This window comes from Condylura cristata, unplaced genomic scaffold (genome assembly GCF_000260355.1).
Source record: "Condylura cristata isolate star-nosed mole 26May11 unplaced genomic scaffold, ConCri1.0 scaffold00049, whole genome shotgun sequence".
Lineage (NCBI taxonomy): Eukaryota > Metazoa > Chordata > Mammalia > Eulipotyphla > Talpidae > Condylura > Condylura cristata.
The window spans coordinates 515519-529461 of NW_004567150.1; the positions used below are offsets into that span (position 1 = coordinate 515519).

Here is a 13943-nt window from a genome sequence, read left to right on the forward strand (position 1 = left end):
TGGGATATTCTCACATGAACTTCTGGCTGCCAGCCCAAACTGGGTCAGGTACATTTATTTAAAGCTAAAGGAAGCTTAGGACAAGAATTTCTGGCTTTAAGTTAGCTAGTATGGAAGGAAAAACAGATATATTTTGCAAAACTGTTTCAAGACATTTTGGTCCCTTTTCCAGTTAGCCATCCTGTGAAATGATTTAGGTAATCAAGATCGCACATGCCTATCTTTGTCTAGTTCCTCATCAGGAAAAAGGAAGTTGATTGTGTACACATGTGATTACTGGCAGGTATACACAAAGAGAGTTCCCTACATGGACAGGAATTTAGTTTCTTCAGAGTATATAACTTCTGTCAGAGCAAGTCTGACGCTTTGGATCTACTTCAAACTAGGGTAAAGTTTAAAAGTACTTTTCACTAAGTAAATGACAGAATGGCTAGGTGAGATTTGTTTAAAAAGTTCGCAGATGAAATTTAGACAACTTAGTGGTTCCCATTATGAATATCAGCCATCATTATACACCCCTCAGCAGACTAGATGCAATGGAACAGTGTTTCCTTAAGGCAAGCACTTCACAAGTAGTTTCTGTTAATTCTTGCGTAAATCACATTCTGTATTCATACAAAAACAACTTAATGTTTTTTTCTCTGACAAACTGTACATATAGAAACAAATTTCCAATGGGACATGAACTTAAATTTGTAGAGGGGCTCCATGTCTTGTGACACTTTAAAAAAAAAAAAAATTCCAGCTTTCATCTTCACAAAACAGTGGAAGTGAGGGCAGTGAGGGCAGACAGGACAAAACAAGGCCAGCCACTCTGGGCAGCCAGCAGCAGTCTCTTCTTGAAAACCTCTTAGTGGCTTCTGGAGTTCATCAGCCCCAGAAAAGAGCTCAGGGCTACACGGTGCAGGCTTCCTTTTGTTTCTCTTAGTAAGTCCACAAGGAGTTCTTAAATACTGTCCAGAGAGGCCTGGGGCTACTCAGCCCCCACTTCTACCTACCCCTTCCACCACCCCTCGAAGCTCCTCGTCTGGGTGGACCAGAGTTCATGCTACTCCCTCTACCCCAGTTACTGCCACTCCGGCCCCCTCTCGAAGGAGTACCACTGCCAGGAGGGCCCCCAAAAGGTTCATCTCTGTGATATCCATCATGGTGATCTCCATCCAAGGAGCTGGATCGCCCGGATTTTGGCACTCTCTGGGAAGGTCCTGGGCCCCCTCGGCCTGAAATGAAACATTGATTTCACTTAAAGCTTTGATAGTGACTATTAAAATCAGTAATTTCTGGTACAAACTTTTACTATATGATGAGAGCAGAACACTTGTGGGACTTTGTTTAAAACAATCTGCAGACATTATCAGAAGGGCATTCAGAACAGCAAACCCTCCTGATACTACACTTCATTTCCATCTTGGCTCATGGCTCTGCCCTCAGCTTCAACTTGACAAGATCCCCAAAGCAGTGACCAAGGTGATGAGAAACATGGCGTTAAGGACCACACTAGGCCATGTTGACAGTCTGGAAATTTTTTCACTCTATGCTACTAGTGGTACTCTGAGGAGAGGTTTGAAAACCACTGACTTAACTTTGGAAGCAGCAAAGATACACAAACTGTTGATGCTAATTACAGGTACAGTAACTAGGATAACTTTAATATGATGATCCCATGATTACATGGCACTTTGGTCATCTTTAAAAGTGAGTTAAAATTTGAAAAACAAAATCATAAAAGGTAAAAACACTGGCTTTAGATTACTTCTCCTAAGTTCAAATGCTCCAGACTTGGAATACTAACTTTTTAGTATTACTAAATTCTGACTTCTAATTTTTTTCTCATGAGATGACAGATTTGGCCACATCTACCATACTGCAACACTGCCAACTTTATTTTGCCTTAAATTTTTTAATGGAATTTAAATTCACTTAAGGTGAAGAAGTTAGGAAAGCTAGCCACAGGAGTAATGGTAGGGTTTGTTTTTCTGCTAATAATGTGCAGCATAAGCCCATGGGAAAGTGCTTTAGGCTGAGAACTTGTCAACTAGGATGCTGTTTCCACACTAGCCTGTCTTTAGCTGGACAATACAAAGGTGTCCTAAGTGCCCCTGGAAATCCAAGATAATGAACACACCAACTAACAACAAAAGAAATGCCTGGGTGAGGAGCTCTGACACAGGAGGTAACTTCTGAGAGTTTCTTCTTTGGAGAAGAACCAACTGTCACAAAGCAAATTTCGTCATGGAGGACTGTGAACACAAGGCAGACTGACAGGAGTGGAGCATAAGCTGGGCACACAGTCTTCCCAGCAGCCTGGTCCCTGCTCCTGGCTAACAGTGCTGCTGCCTCTGAAGATCCCAAGTTTCATGTCGTAGAAATTACTGCAAGCGGTTTGAAATAATCTCTTCAGACTACATTTCCCAAAGTGAGCACAAGGAATCTTTCCTGGAAGAGAATGATTCACTCCGAGGCCATCCTGAGGAGGCACAGTGGCCATAAGTGGGGAGCACATTTGCCAATCAGAGTAGGAGCTCCTCAGGAAAAAAGATGAGCAGAGTGCATTCACCCTGTTAGCATAGTGGAAAACTTGAAAAAAGTAAGGAATCCTGGAAGCAACTGCAGGAGACCTGTGTAGAGGCTGGGCTTGCAGTCACGGAGCAGGCACCCCTACTGGCTGCAGTGTAGACCTGAACTATATTCACTTAACTCCACCTACCTTTGCCTCGTTCCTCCGAAGGAACCCCTGGGACTTCCATTTCTCTGTGCTCTGAGGTCCCTGGCCCGTCATGCCAGGGGCGCTTGCGAGGTGGCAGGGATGCCATGTCCATGCCTTGGAGAGAAGAGGACCGTTCTCTGCTAGCTGGGGAATGACCGTCATGAGGGGGATGATCAGGGCGGGGAGCATCACGGAAATGTTCATGACCTGGCCCTGAAATATGAAACAGTATACCATAAAGCTAAGAGCTTAAGAATTTCATTAAATCACAGTGTGCCCATAAGTAGACAGAAACTACTGCTCAGGATCAGAAGCAATTTGAAAAACAACATTCATTCATATAGGAAACATTCCCTGATCCCACTACAGGCTGAGACAGAAGTCACATTATAAAAAGGTCAAGATTAGAATCATCATACCTTTCTCCCAAAACAAGATAGGTAAGGTGGCTCTCAGATGTTTTAGTCTCAAGCTGTCTTTCTTAAAAATTACTCAAAATTGGGCCCTCCCTGATGGCGCAGGGGGTTAAAGCACAGCACTAAGAAGCTTAAGTCACTTCCACATGAGTTCGATCCCTGCCTGCCCTGGAGGAGATCCACATGGCGCAACAGACCTCTCCTGACCGGCCCGCTGCTCCCCTCAGCAGTGTACTTCGTCAATCTGCCTGTTCTGTACCCCACTCTGTCTCTGGTGAATCCTCTCACCCTCCGCATCTCTGGTCTGTACCCCAGTTCTGTATGAATAAATAAATCTTTAAAAAAAAATTACTCAAAATTGGGGCCCTCTCTGGTGGGGCAGCGGATTAAAGTACAACACTAAGAAGCCAAAGCCACTTCAGCCTGAGTTTGATCTCCACCAGAGAGGTGATCCACATGGTGCGGCAGACCTCTCCTGACCTGCCCGCTGCTCCTCTCAGCAGTGTACTTCATCAGTAAGGCCTGTTCTGCTCCCCACTCTGTCTCTGGTGAGTCCTCTCACTTCTCCTGCACCTCTGGCCTGTATCCCAGTTCTATATGCATAAATAAATAAATCTTTAAAAAAAATTACTCAAAATCCCAAATTTTATTATAAGAATTATATCTAATAATATTAGCAATTTAGACTAAACCATTAAATGATACTTTTCAAAAATAATTGATGAAAAGATTTTTTTTTAAGTTTTTTTTTTTAACCTATGCATACAAGAACAGGAGTATAGGCCAGAAGTACAGTGGGTGAAAGGATTCACCAGAGGAAGAGTGGGGAGCAGAACAGCCAGATTGACTGAAATACACTGCTGAGGGGAGAGGTCTGTTGCACCATGTGGGTAGCTCCCTGGCCAGGGATTGAATTCATGTTGCAGTGGCTGGAGATAGCTTGACAGTGCTGAGAATTAATCCCTTGCACCACCAGGGAGGCCCCTGTTTTTATACATATTAAAAACCCCATTAATATCTGACTCAAAAGAAGAAAGCTGTATTCTCCCAGAGTTTCTGCATTGAATCTACTGTGATAAAATGCTGTTGAGAGATATAACAATTCAGCCTCCCATGGAGACTGCATTGGGAATGTCTCAGGCCTCCAGTAGTCCTCAGATCACAAAGTGTCCTTTTGGTCTAGAGCTAACCATAAGCCACAAGCAGTGTCCCTTCCTTACCTGGCTCTCTATTTCCATCCCAGGAGTCTGGTTTTCGTCCTCCTTCAAATCTAGGAAACTCATCAGGAGTGGGAAGTAAGCCCTTCCTTCCACCTATGAAATGGAACAGACAACACCACTCTCACAGACTATTTCAGGAATGACCATAACATGCCTCTCCACCCCCATCCTTCCCAGCCCTGGTGTCCTCTGGACATGCTTACCTCGGGGGGTACCCCGACCTCGACCTCTGAGATCCCTTCCTCGGGCAGCTTCATCAGAAGGATCAAAATTCTCCTCTGGACCAAAGTCATCAGGGACAGGAAAACCATCCCTTCCTCTCGGGGGAACGCGACCCTCATGTCTTGGGGGGGCGCCTCTTCTAAAGCTGTCATGAAAAAGCAGCAAAAGAGTCACCTAAGGAAATGCCTGGAAGCTCTTCAGTTCATGGTTCAAAGAAGCATAATTATATGAGGAAACAGGATAAAAATGCCAAATGGAAGAAAAAAATTATATATTTTTAATTATGTATTTTTCTTATATATTTAAATATACCAAACATTACAGGCAGGAAGCATTCCAGAATATAGGTTTACTTTAATTTTCTTTTAGGCTTTTAGGAATAGTAATAGTAGGCATTTTTAAATGCTTATATCATACCAAGAGCTTTACATGTACTGTTGTATTTCCGTTTACTTTCACAACCACCATACGAAGCTAGTACTTTTATTAATCCACCCTAACCACGAGAACGTCTAGCACAAACAAATTAAGACATGAATGAGTGTTGGGATTTGAACTCAGCCAGTCTTGACCTGGTACCAGCCCAGGCTCTTTATCACTGCTTCCCAAGTATTTTTCATTACCATTTATATTTTCATAATGAATGTTACTTATATAATCATTAAAAAAGCAGGTTCCAATGCATGATTGCTAATGACTTAGTTAAGAGCCATGTCCTCTGCCAGTCAGCGCTGGCTCACAGTCCTTACTCAGAGCCAGGCAGGGGTGGCCATGAATTTCACCAATGGCCCTGTTACAAAGCCAACAGGTATACAAGTAGACGCCTGGCTTGTGGGAAGTCCAGCCACTGGCTAGCTGGCAGCCTGCTGGATAATTTACTCTCAGGAATCGTGGATCTAAGAAACTAAGTTGGCAAGGGGTATTACTGAAGCAGAGCCATTATGAGGACGCACTAGTGCAGCAGCAGAACCTTAGCGGAGACAGAATAGAGGTCTGCAAGTAGGAAAGGTACATGAATATAGACCAAAAGCCATGAAAACTGGGGAAAGGGCCAAAGGGAGCAAGGTCACAGGTACGTGCACCATCTGCTATGGCTTCCTCTTTGCCTTCTCCTTTTTTTGAGCTCCACTCACTTATCTTTTTTTTTAAAGATTTATTTATTTTGCATACAGAACTGGGGTACAGGCCACAGGTGCAGGAATGGTGAGAGGATTCACCAGAGAGAGTGGAAAGCAGAACAGACAGATCCACTACAAAGAGGAGCAGCGAGCAGGTCAGGAGAGGTCTGCCATACCATGTAGGTAACCTCCCTGGCCGGGATCAAACTCGTGCTGAAGCAGCTGCAGCTAGCTTTGTAATGCTGTGCTTCAACCCGTTGTGCCACCAGGGAGGGCCCTTCACTCAGTTATCTTTACACAATATTTTATTTTGAAAAATTTCAAACTGGGCTCTCCCTGGTGGTGCTATGCGCAGCCACTTCAGCAAGTCACAAGTTCAATTCCCCACCAGGGAGTTCACTCCTGGTCATGGCAGACCTCTCCCGACCCACCCATTGCTCCCCACTCTGTCTCTGGTGAATCCTCTCACCCCCACACATCTGGCCTATACCCCAGTTCTTTTGTGTATATAAATAAATAAATCTTAAAAAAAAATTCAAACTGACAGTAAAGTTCAAAGAATACAACTACAAAATGCCATACTTACTTCACCCAGAAGATTTTGCCACATCTCGCTATACACAAATTTATTTTCTAAACCATTTCAACATCAGCTGCCAACATTAATGACTGACTTTTGCATAGCAAGAGTGAACGAAACAAAGAGATACCCTACTAAGTGGGAGAAAATGTATGTACACCATACATCTGATTAGGATTTGATTACCAAGATCTACAAAGGTCTTATACAATTCATAAAGAAAACCACCTAAGTTAAGTCTCAGCACTAGCACTGTGAGGGCCTGAGTCCAGCCAGGAAGCTACCCACATGGCACCACAGACTCTCCTGTCTCATCCACTACTCCCCTTAGCAGTGTACTTCAGTAGCTCCACCTATTCTGTCCCCTCACCCCACACACCTCTGACCTGCACCCCAGTTCTTATATGCTTAAATTAAAAAAAAAAAATTAATCTTAAAAAATAAAACAACCCAATCAAAACATGGGTAGAAATCAAGAAGATGTGGTCTATCTGGACACAATGGGCTACTACTCAGTGATTAAAAAAATAAACTGATGTCATCTGCAGCAACACAGACGGAGCTGGAAGGGCCATTGTTAAGCAAAACAAGTCAGAAGGAAAGACAAACGATGGATGGTTTCACCTATGTGTGGAATATATAGAAACCAAACAACAGATCAGGAAAAAGACAAAAACTGCAAGCTGACCACAGATCTGTGGCATACAGCAGAAGAGAGGAAGGGAAAAGAGTCAAAATGGGTGGGAAGAGCACAAGGGACTGTGGTGATAGATCATAGGTACTAGGATGGTGGGAGAACTACGAGGACTACATTTGTTAATTTTTGTACAAAAATTAACAACAATGTAAGAAAATAAACACTAAAAGGGGTAGAAGAGGTAAACAGACGTTTCTCCAAAGAAGGCATGCAGGATGGCGAACATATGAAAAAACTGTTCAAAGTTACCTATCAGGGAAATACAAATCAGTGAATCACAATGAGATACTACCTCACCCCTGTGAGAATGGCCCATATCAAAAAATCCACAAACAACAAGAGCTGGAAGAAAAAAGTGTGGAGAAAAAGGAACCCTATTACATTGCTGATGGGAATATAGACTGGCCAGCCCCCCTGGAAAGAAGTATGGGGGTTCCTCAAAAGACTAAAAATGGATCCACCATATGATCCAATGATTCCACTCCTAGGAATCTACTGAAAGGACACAAAAACACTAATTCAAAAGGAAACATGCACTCCCATGTTTGTAAGAGCACTATTTACAATAGCCAGGATATGGAAACAACCATTCCCCTTCTGTATTTTATTGGTCTTAACCTTCTCTGTTTTTGGAAGGATCAATCAACATGTTTTCTAAAAAGCTCCACATCTGATTTTACATGAATTGAAATTTTCCTCATGCTTAGCTATTAGTGATGCCATTTTGTTTCATTGTTAATGATGTAAAGTGGATAGGGACTAAATTGCAAAAGTACTTTTTCTCCTTTGCAGTTAAGTACTTTGTGGGGTGACATTTGGTACCCGCGGATAGCCTGTTCACCATAATCTCTCCTCCAGCCACTAGCATTCACTAGCTATCCTTGTCTGAACACTGACTGCTTTGTAAGAGCTGATATTCTATCACTCCTACACTTACTACTGTTTGCTTTATTGTAAAGCTAGAAGTATTCCCTTTTCCATTCCACCACTGCAGCTATTAAAGGTAAGGGAGGTTGGGGTGGTCGACAAGAGATAAGCAGGGCACAAGGCAGAATCTCCAGAGACTATAGAACTCCTTTTGACTAGGCATCTACCATTTAATTTTTTCAGTAACAAAGAGAAAGACTAATTTGCCCTAATCAGAAAATAGCTCCGATGACGGACTACATGTTTATGTGCATGTACCCATAAAGCCCTTGTGTTGAAGCCCTAACTCCCAATGTGTAGATCTCTGAAGATAGACTACTGAAAAATAATTGGGGTTAGATGAGGTTCTATGGTTGGATCCTGTTGTGGGCCTTCCAGCTTCCAAAACTGAAGAAAATGTGTTTCTGTTGTTTAAGCCATCCAGGCTCTGATGCTTAGTTAAGGTAGCCTGAGCTGATAGCCTGAGCTGACTAGTACACCTCCTAATGCACTGAATTTTCTCCAACAGCTGTCTCCATTCAATAGGTTCACTTACTGAATGGTGACTGAGTACCTACAGTGTGTCACCACGACTGTTCTGGGTGCTGAGAACAGTAGTTAATAAACAAAGATTTCCCCAATTCCTATTTTCCCCACATTTCATCATTTTACACCAAACAAGTCAGTACTCAACACTGACCTCAGCCTAATTTTATTTTAACAGCAAGGTTATTTTTAGTTTGATTTGATTTGATTGGGTCTTTAGGCAATTATGCAAAAATCTCCTAATAATTCCTTTACACTGAGACTATATATCTCATATTTCTTATTCCAGTCAAAAAGAACATGAAGAAATTTCATAGTATATTGACTCTATTAGCACTTTAGATGAAAGACTTCTGTGGAGAGAACAGGCAGAAAACATCAGGAAAGGTGAAATGGAGCAAAAAAAAAAAAAAAAAATATCTGGCCCACCTTTCTTCTCTGCGCCCCCGAAAGCGTGGGTCCTCAGGGTCCCGGGGGAATCGTTCATCTCCAGGTCTTCGGCTCTCCCATGCTCCAGGAGGGCCCCTGGCTGCCCCCCGGGCATCCCCCTCACTGAATTCCCTGTGATCAGGAGGAAAAGGAGGCCCAGGACCCCCACGCCTCCACTTCTCTTCTTGTGGTAAAGGTCCTCCTCTCCCCTCAAATTCACGTAATCGGTGGCCAAAGCGTTTGTCAGGGTGGAAGTCATCTGGTCTGCTGAAGTCATCAGGGAAGTCAGGGTGAGGGCCACGTCGATCAGGGGGTCCCCTGCAGTCCTGGGCACCCCGGAAAGGCCCCCTCTCAGGACCATGGTCGGGGCCACCACTCTGCTCATGTCGCCTCTCTGACATCGGGCCCATGTGATGGTTTGGAGGGCCTCGGGCATCACCTAGAGGAAACAAAGCTGACTTTTACCTTCCAGGAAACCTGCCCATACAGCTCTGGTTGGGAGCATCTTAAAGATTCAGAATGCATTCCTCTATTTAGAATGTCTCTCCTCCTTGGCGCTCAAACATACTTAAACAACAAATCCCCTGAAGCATCAGATACTGGATTTCAACTTAATCACACCATAGTTGAACAACTTGATCTAGGGTAGATTACTACTATAAAATGATACTCACCGGAAAAAAAAGAGAGAGACAAACAAATGTAGTAGAGTAAAAATGAAAACAATGAACAACTATAAACCAGAGACACGTTATGGGGGTGGAAGGGAGAATGGAATCAGAAATGGGGTGGGCAGAGTGCACTGGACTGTGGTGATGGCACACGGATGAATTGGTGGTGGGAAGCCCATGGGAGTTACAAATGAAAAAAGGCAGCATGATGTAAAAAGTAAGTAAATAAATAATTAAAAAATAAAACTATGAGAAATAAATAAATAAAATGGGGGGGGTGGAGAGATAGAACACTACATCCTGGTAGATGCAGCTACTCTGAGGTTTGATTCAGAAAACATTAGAATTGAGCTTCCCCTTCCCTGCCCATCCTTCTAGAGACTTTACTCTGCTTACCTACCCTACCAACCCAGGGAGGGAAAGAGGACATTCATGTTGCAAGTCAGGCAATAGGAACTTGCCTCTATACTCAGAAAGCCTGCAAGACCCACCCAGAGTGTAGAGCTGCATTGATCATCATCTCAGATGCTGCTCCTTTAACTATTAGGTCATTCAAGCTAACCATTACCTTATACATTTGGATCCTTAACAAAACCCTCTGTAAAGTTCAGGGTATAAGGGTTTCTCTCATAACAGTACTGACCACTGTACTCATTTTCAGGTTTTCCAGGAACACTTTTTTTTTGCCCCTTCCTATGAACAATAGCACTCTCATCTATAATGCTACCACCACTATGGAGTCAGTGTTTGGGAAAGCAGTACAAGTTTTTGGTTGTTTTTCATAATATCTGATGTAGGTAATATTCAAAATATGAATAAAGATGGAAAGAAGCCAATTAAATGCATGATGGTCAATTAAGCTCACCTCTTAATTTTGAAGGAATTTGTTTTACTGGCTAGTAAGCTATGACAGCTACTGTAAACGAACACCTATTTTCTGTCAATATACAATTTAACTCAAACACTTTTAAAAAGATGGTAGCATAAGGACACACTTCCTTAACTAAGTTTTAAAAAGAAATGCTTCCACTTGCCTAACTCCTACATTTTACTGCATTTCCCTGGCAACAGGGCACACTGTGACACAGCAGCCACAAATCTGATCCTTCCATTGTTATTCCCACTTTCATTTTTCTTCACCTCTCTTGGTCAAGTTAATTGTTCCTCACCATTCAATATCTATAAAATCTTGGAAATCTTCATATAAAAATAAAGCACTCTCTCTCAAACTCTTTCTGTCCCTCCGTTTCCTCTTCTTTCTTTCAGTATATTTAGTCCTCCCCACTCTTGAGACGAGCACCTTCCAAACCTCTCTGTTCAGCTTGCAAACACCCTGGGTCTGTTTTCTCCTGACAGACACACCCTCTCCCTTTTCTGGGTGTTCCACCAGCTAATGGTTTCTCCAACTGTGTTGCTGGAACTTGCTGTGATCTTAGAAACAGCAGATCTTCGACCTCGGGAAGCTGAGCATATTCCACTTGGACTTACCTATGAATATTAATCCTCCCATTACTTCTATCTGTTTAAAAGTACCCTGCTCCAAGAAACCCACCACTACAAATTAGAAGGGATGTGACCACCGGTGGTGGGGCGGCGGTGCTGGTTAATCCAGAAGGGGATGGCAGGGCCACTTTCTCGGCTCTCCCTTCTCCCTTTGGTCCCTGGGAGGAGAAAGAGAGGAGGGAGACAGAGAGAGAGAAAGGAGGTGGGGGTGGGAGGAAGGTAAAGAGAAAAAGGGCAGAGCAAGAAGAAGAGGGGCAGGCAGAGACAGACACAGGGTAGGGAGAGGAAGAGAGGCAGGCTCTCAGTTTGTTGATGGCTATATTTTGCAGATAAAAATCTCTTCTTAAGATCCCCAATTTCAAAGGCTGACTCTTGATGACTTCATGCTCTTTTTCCTCTTGGTTATGACTTCTATACAATGGAAACTAAAATAAACAGTCCTGTATTTCCTTTTTCTCTGTATTTCCTACCTCTAATAATTCATGCTGACTCAAAACCAACCTTAAATTCCCACTGTCCCAGGGCTGACAAGTGCTTTTCTTAAATTGCTAAAATGGGGTAAGAAACCTAACATGTACCACAGGATGCTATAGGCTTAGCTAATTAAAAATGAAAAAAGAGTGACATTCTATGAGTTGTAATCTCCTATGAAATAGTGTTCTGACTGTAACAACTCCAACCATCTCATACCACCAAGCAAAGTCCTATTCTCTAACTTCCCATCCACCAGCCCACCCACCCATTTTATTTCTCCTTCAAGTCTGCATATGGGTATGTGAGAGTTTAACACTTCAGTCTCAAATCAACAAGGGATTCTGGCTCTCTTTCAACCACTGAGATTAACTCTTACCTTCCAAATACCCTCCGCTCTAAATATTAACAATTCCCACCTCTGTGCTTCCAACAACCCGAGGCACTGCTTTCTTCTTTTAAATGATGCAAAACAATGAAATCTGCTAAACAATCCAACCGATGACACAATGTAGAACTACTTAAAATCTCTGAATTCTCTGTACGTTCAAAAAATTTTAACTGAAATAGTTCGGCCTTCTGGGATGCTAAAAGCACGCGTTGCCTTTAGCAGTGAGCGCAAGAACCATGCCTTTGTCCAACAGGCAGCCAAAGCTGATGCAGGCACCAGCCCTGCCAGTGGGGGTAGCCCCAGCAGTTTCACTATGACCTTCTGGGTAGCCATTTTGGCTAGCTAAAACAAGTCTATGAAAACAACATGAGAAAAAGCAATTACCTGAAATGACTGCGCTCTTTATTTTCCCTAGTGTTCATTTTATCAATTATTTACCAATAAAACTATTTATTTTAAGATTTATACAAAGGTGGAAAAATACAACCTCTTATTTAGCTGAGCAGATATTTACCTTTGTTAGGGCCAGGTCCTTGTCCAGGGTTAAGAGGGGGGATGCGACCTTGTGCTCCCTGCTGCCCTAGGCCTGGTATCAAGGGTGGGGGGCCTGCGTTCTGTCCTTCCTGAAAAGATGTTTTTAAAGCAAGGGTGTGAAATCATAGGTTTGTGCTTCATGAATAGCAAATTTATTATCATGTGAGAAGATAATAACACTAGATTGCCCCAAAGCCTGTTGCGGTAAATAGATAACTAGAGTGACATCATAGCAAGACTGTCCTTATGGTGGGAGAAGATACATTTCTCACTGTAATTAGAGAAAACACTTAACCATTAAGCCTACCGCTAGAGTTTAGTTAAAACTACATCTTTCCTGGTATGCCTCAATGGAAAAGCAACAGTAATAACACAGTGATAACACTCTGCACAGAGGAGGAACTTCTGGTAAAACTAAAGACCTGAAACATGCCAGGATAGGTCAGCTCTGTTCTGACATCCACAGGCCTTCTAGTCACAGGAATTAATCAATCCTTCTAAGAGGTTAGGGTTGGGTCTGAAAAGAAGGGAGTGGGAGCATTAGGGGCTCCTGATAAGTAAAATGACCCCACTAGCTTTCCTCTTCAATTCCCTTTTATATCTACTTTCTAATTTCCCCTGTCCTCAGTACCTTACTGCTCTTCCTAGCAGTCAGGTGGGAATTTGCAGGAGGTTTTTGCAGCAACTGTCTGACACAAACCTGTCTGTCCAGTCCTCTTAATCTCCTTGCTCTGGCAGACTGGTGCTCAACTCCAGCCTGTCCATAGCCTAGTATTTTATGTTTTTATCTGGTCTATCTAAATTCTGATTCCCCCTACTACCCAGTGACTGTAGATCAAGTTGCTTGACAAATATATATTAGATTTAGTGACTCTATCTACTACAATATGAAAAACATCAATAGCAAAACGACTTTCACATTCTAAACTAGCTATAGTAAAAGCAACCTGATAGCAGATGTTAACACTGTAGGTGTAAATGACCATCACCAACTCAAGGTCAGCAATATCTACATTCCTTTGTTGCCTGTCCCTTCTACCCAAGGACCACACTTACCAATATATTACATGGCTACTATAATACCTAAAAGTAGTGATACTTCATTAAGCCAATCAAGCAGATTTTAAAAAATTGGTCTATTCAAGTAAAAGAAAAAAGTCAGATTTCAGCATGTAAGAAATATAAGCAAAGATTTTCATTTGGAAACCTTTAACACTTGAAATGCCCTAAAATATACTAAACCTTCATCCTTATCTACTAGTATTTCTACCTTTAAATTTATGTTTCCCATGTATAAAATCTTTTCCTACATGATACAACAAAAATTCCTACAGAACTGTCCCAGAAACACAGACCTGTCCTCTTGAATCTAACATGTTTACATTTCAGTCCTATGTGCTAACAGCTCATTGTTTTTACGCTCCAAAATGAAGTGTTACTTCACTACCATAAAGTTAGATATAAATCTATAAAAACACAAATAATAAAATATACAACATTTCTGGGCCCTCCCTGGTGGCACGGGTTAAAGC

General features: G+C 42.4%; 1 protein-coding gene across 2 annotated transcripts in view; it reads right to left on the reverse strand.

The window, feature by feature from the left end:
* Positions 1–584: 584 nt before the first annotated feature.
* Positions 585–13943, reverse strand: part of WDR33 (WD repeat domain 33) — a 104582-nt gene continuing 91223 nt past the window's right edge. The window contains exons 17-22 of one of the 2 annotated variants that reach the window (XM_004694882.2): positions 12392–12500; positions 8842–9280; positions 4547–4710; positions 4344–4436; positions 2708–2920; positions 585–1220 (exon numbers count right to left, since the gene is read on the reverse strand). In XM_004694882.2, the coding sequence (XP_004694939.1) occupies positions 991–1220; positions 2708–2920; positions 4344–4436; positions 4547–4710; positions 8842–9280; positions 12392–12500 (1248 nt within the window). In that variant the 3' untranslated portion in view covers positions 585–990. The remainder of the gene's footprint in view (positions 1221–2707; positions 2921–4343; positions 4437–4546; positions 4711–8841; positions 9281–12391; positions 12501–13943) is intronic. The other variant, XM_012734186.1, reaches the window with a different exon arrangement.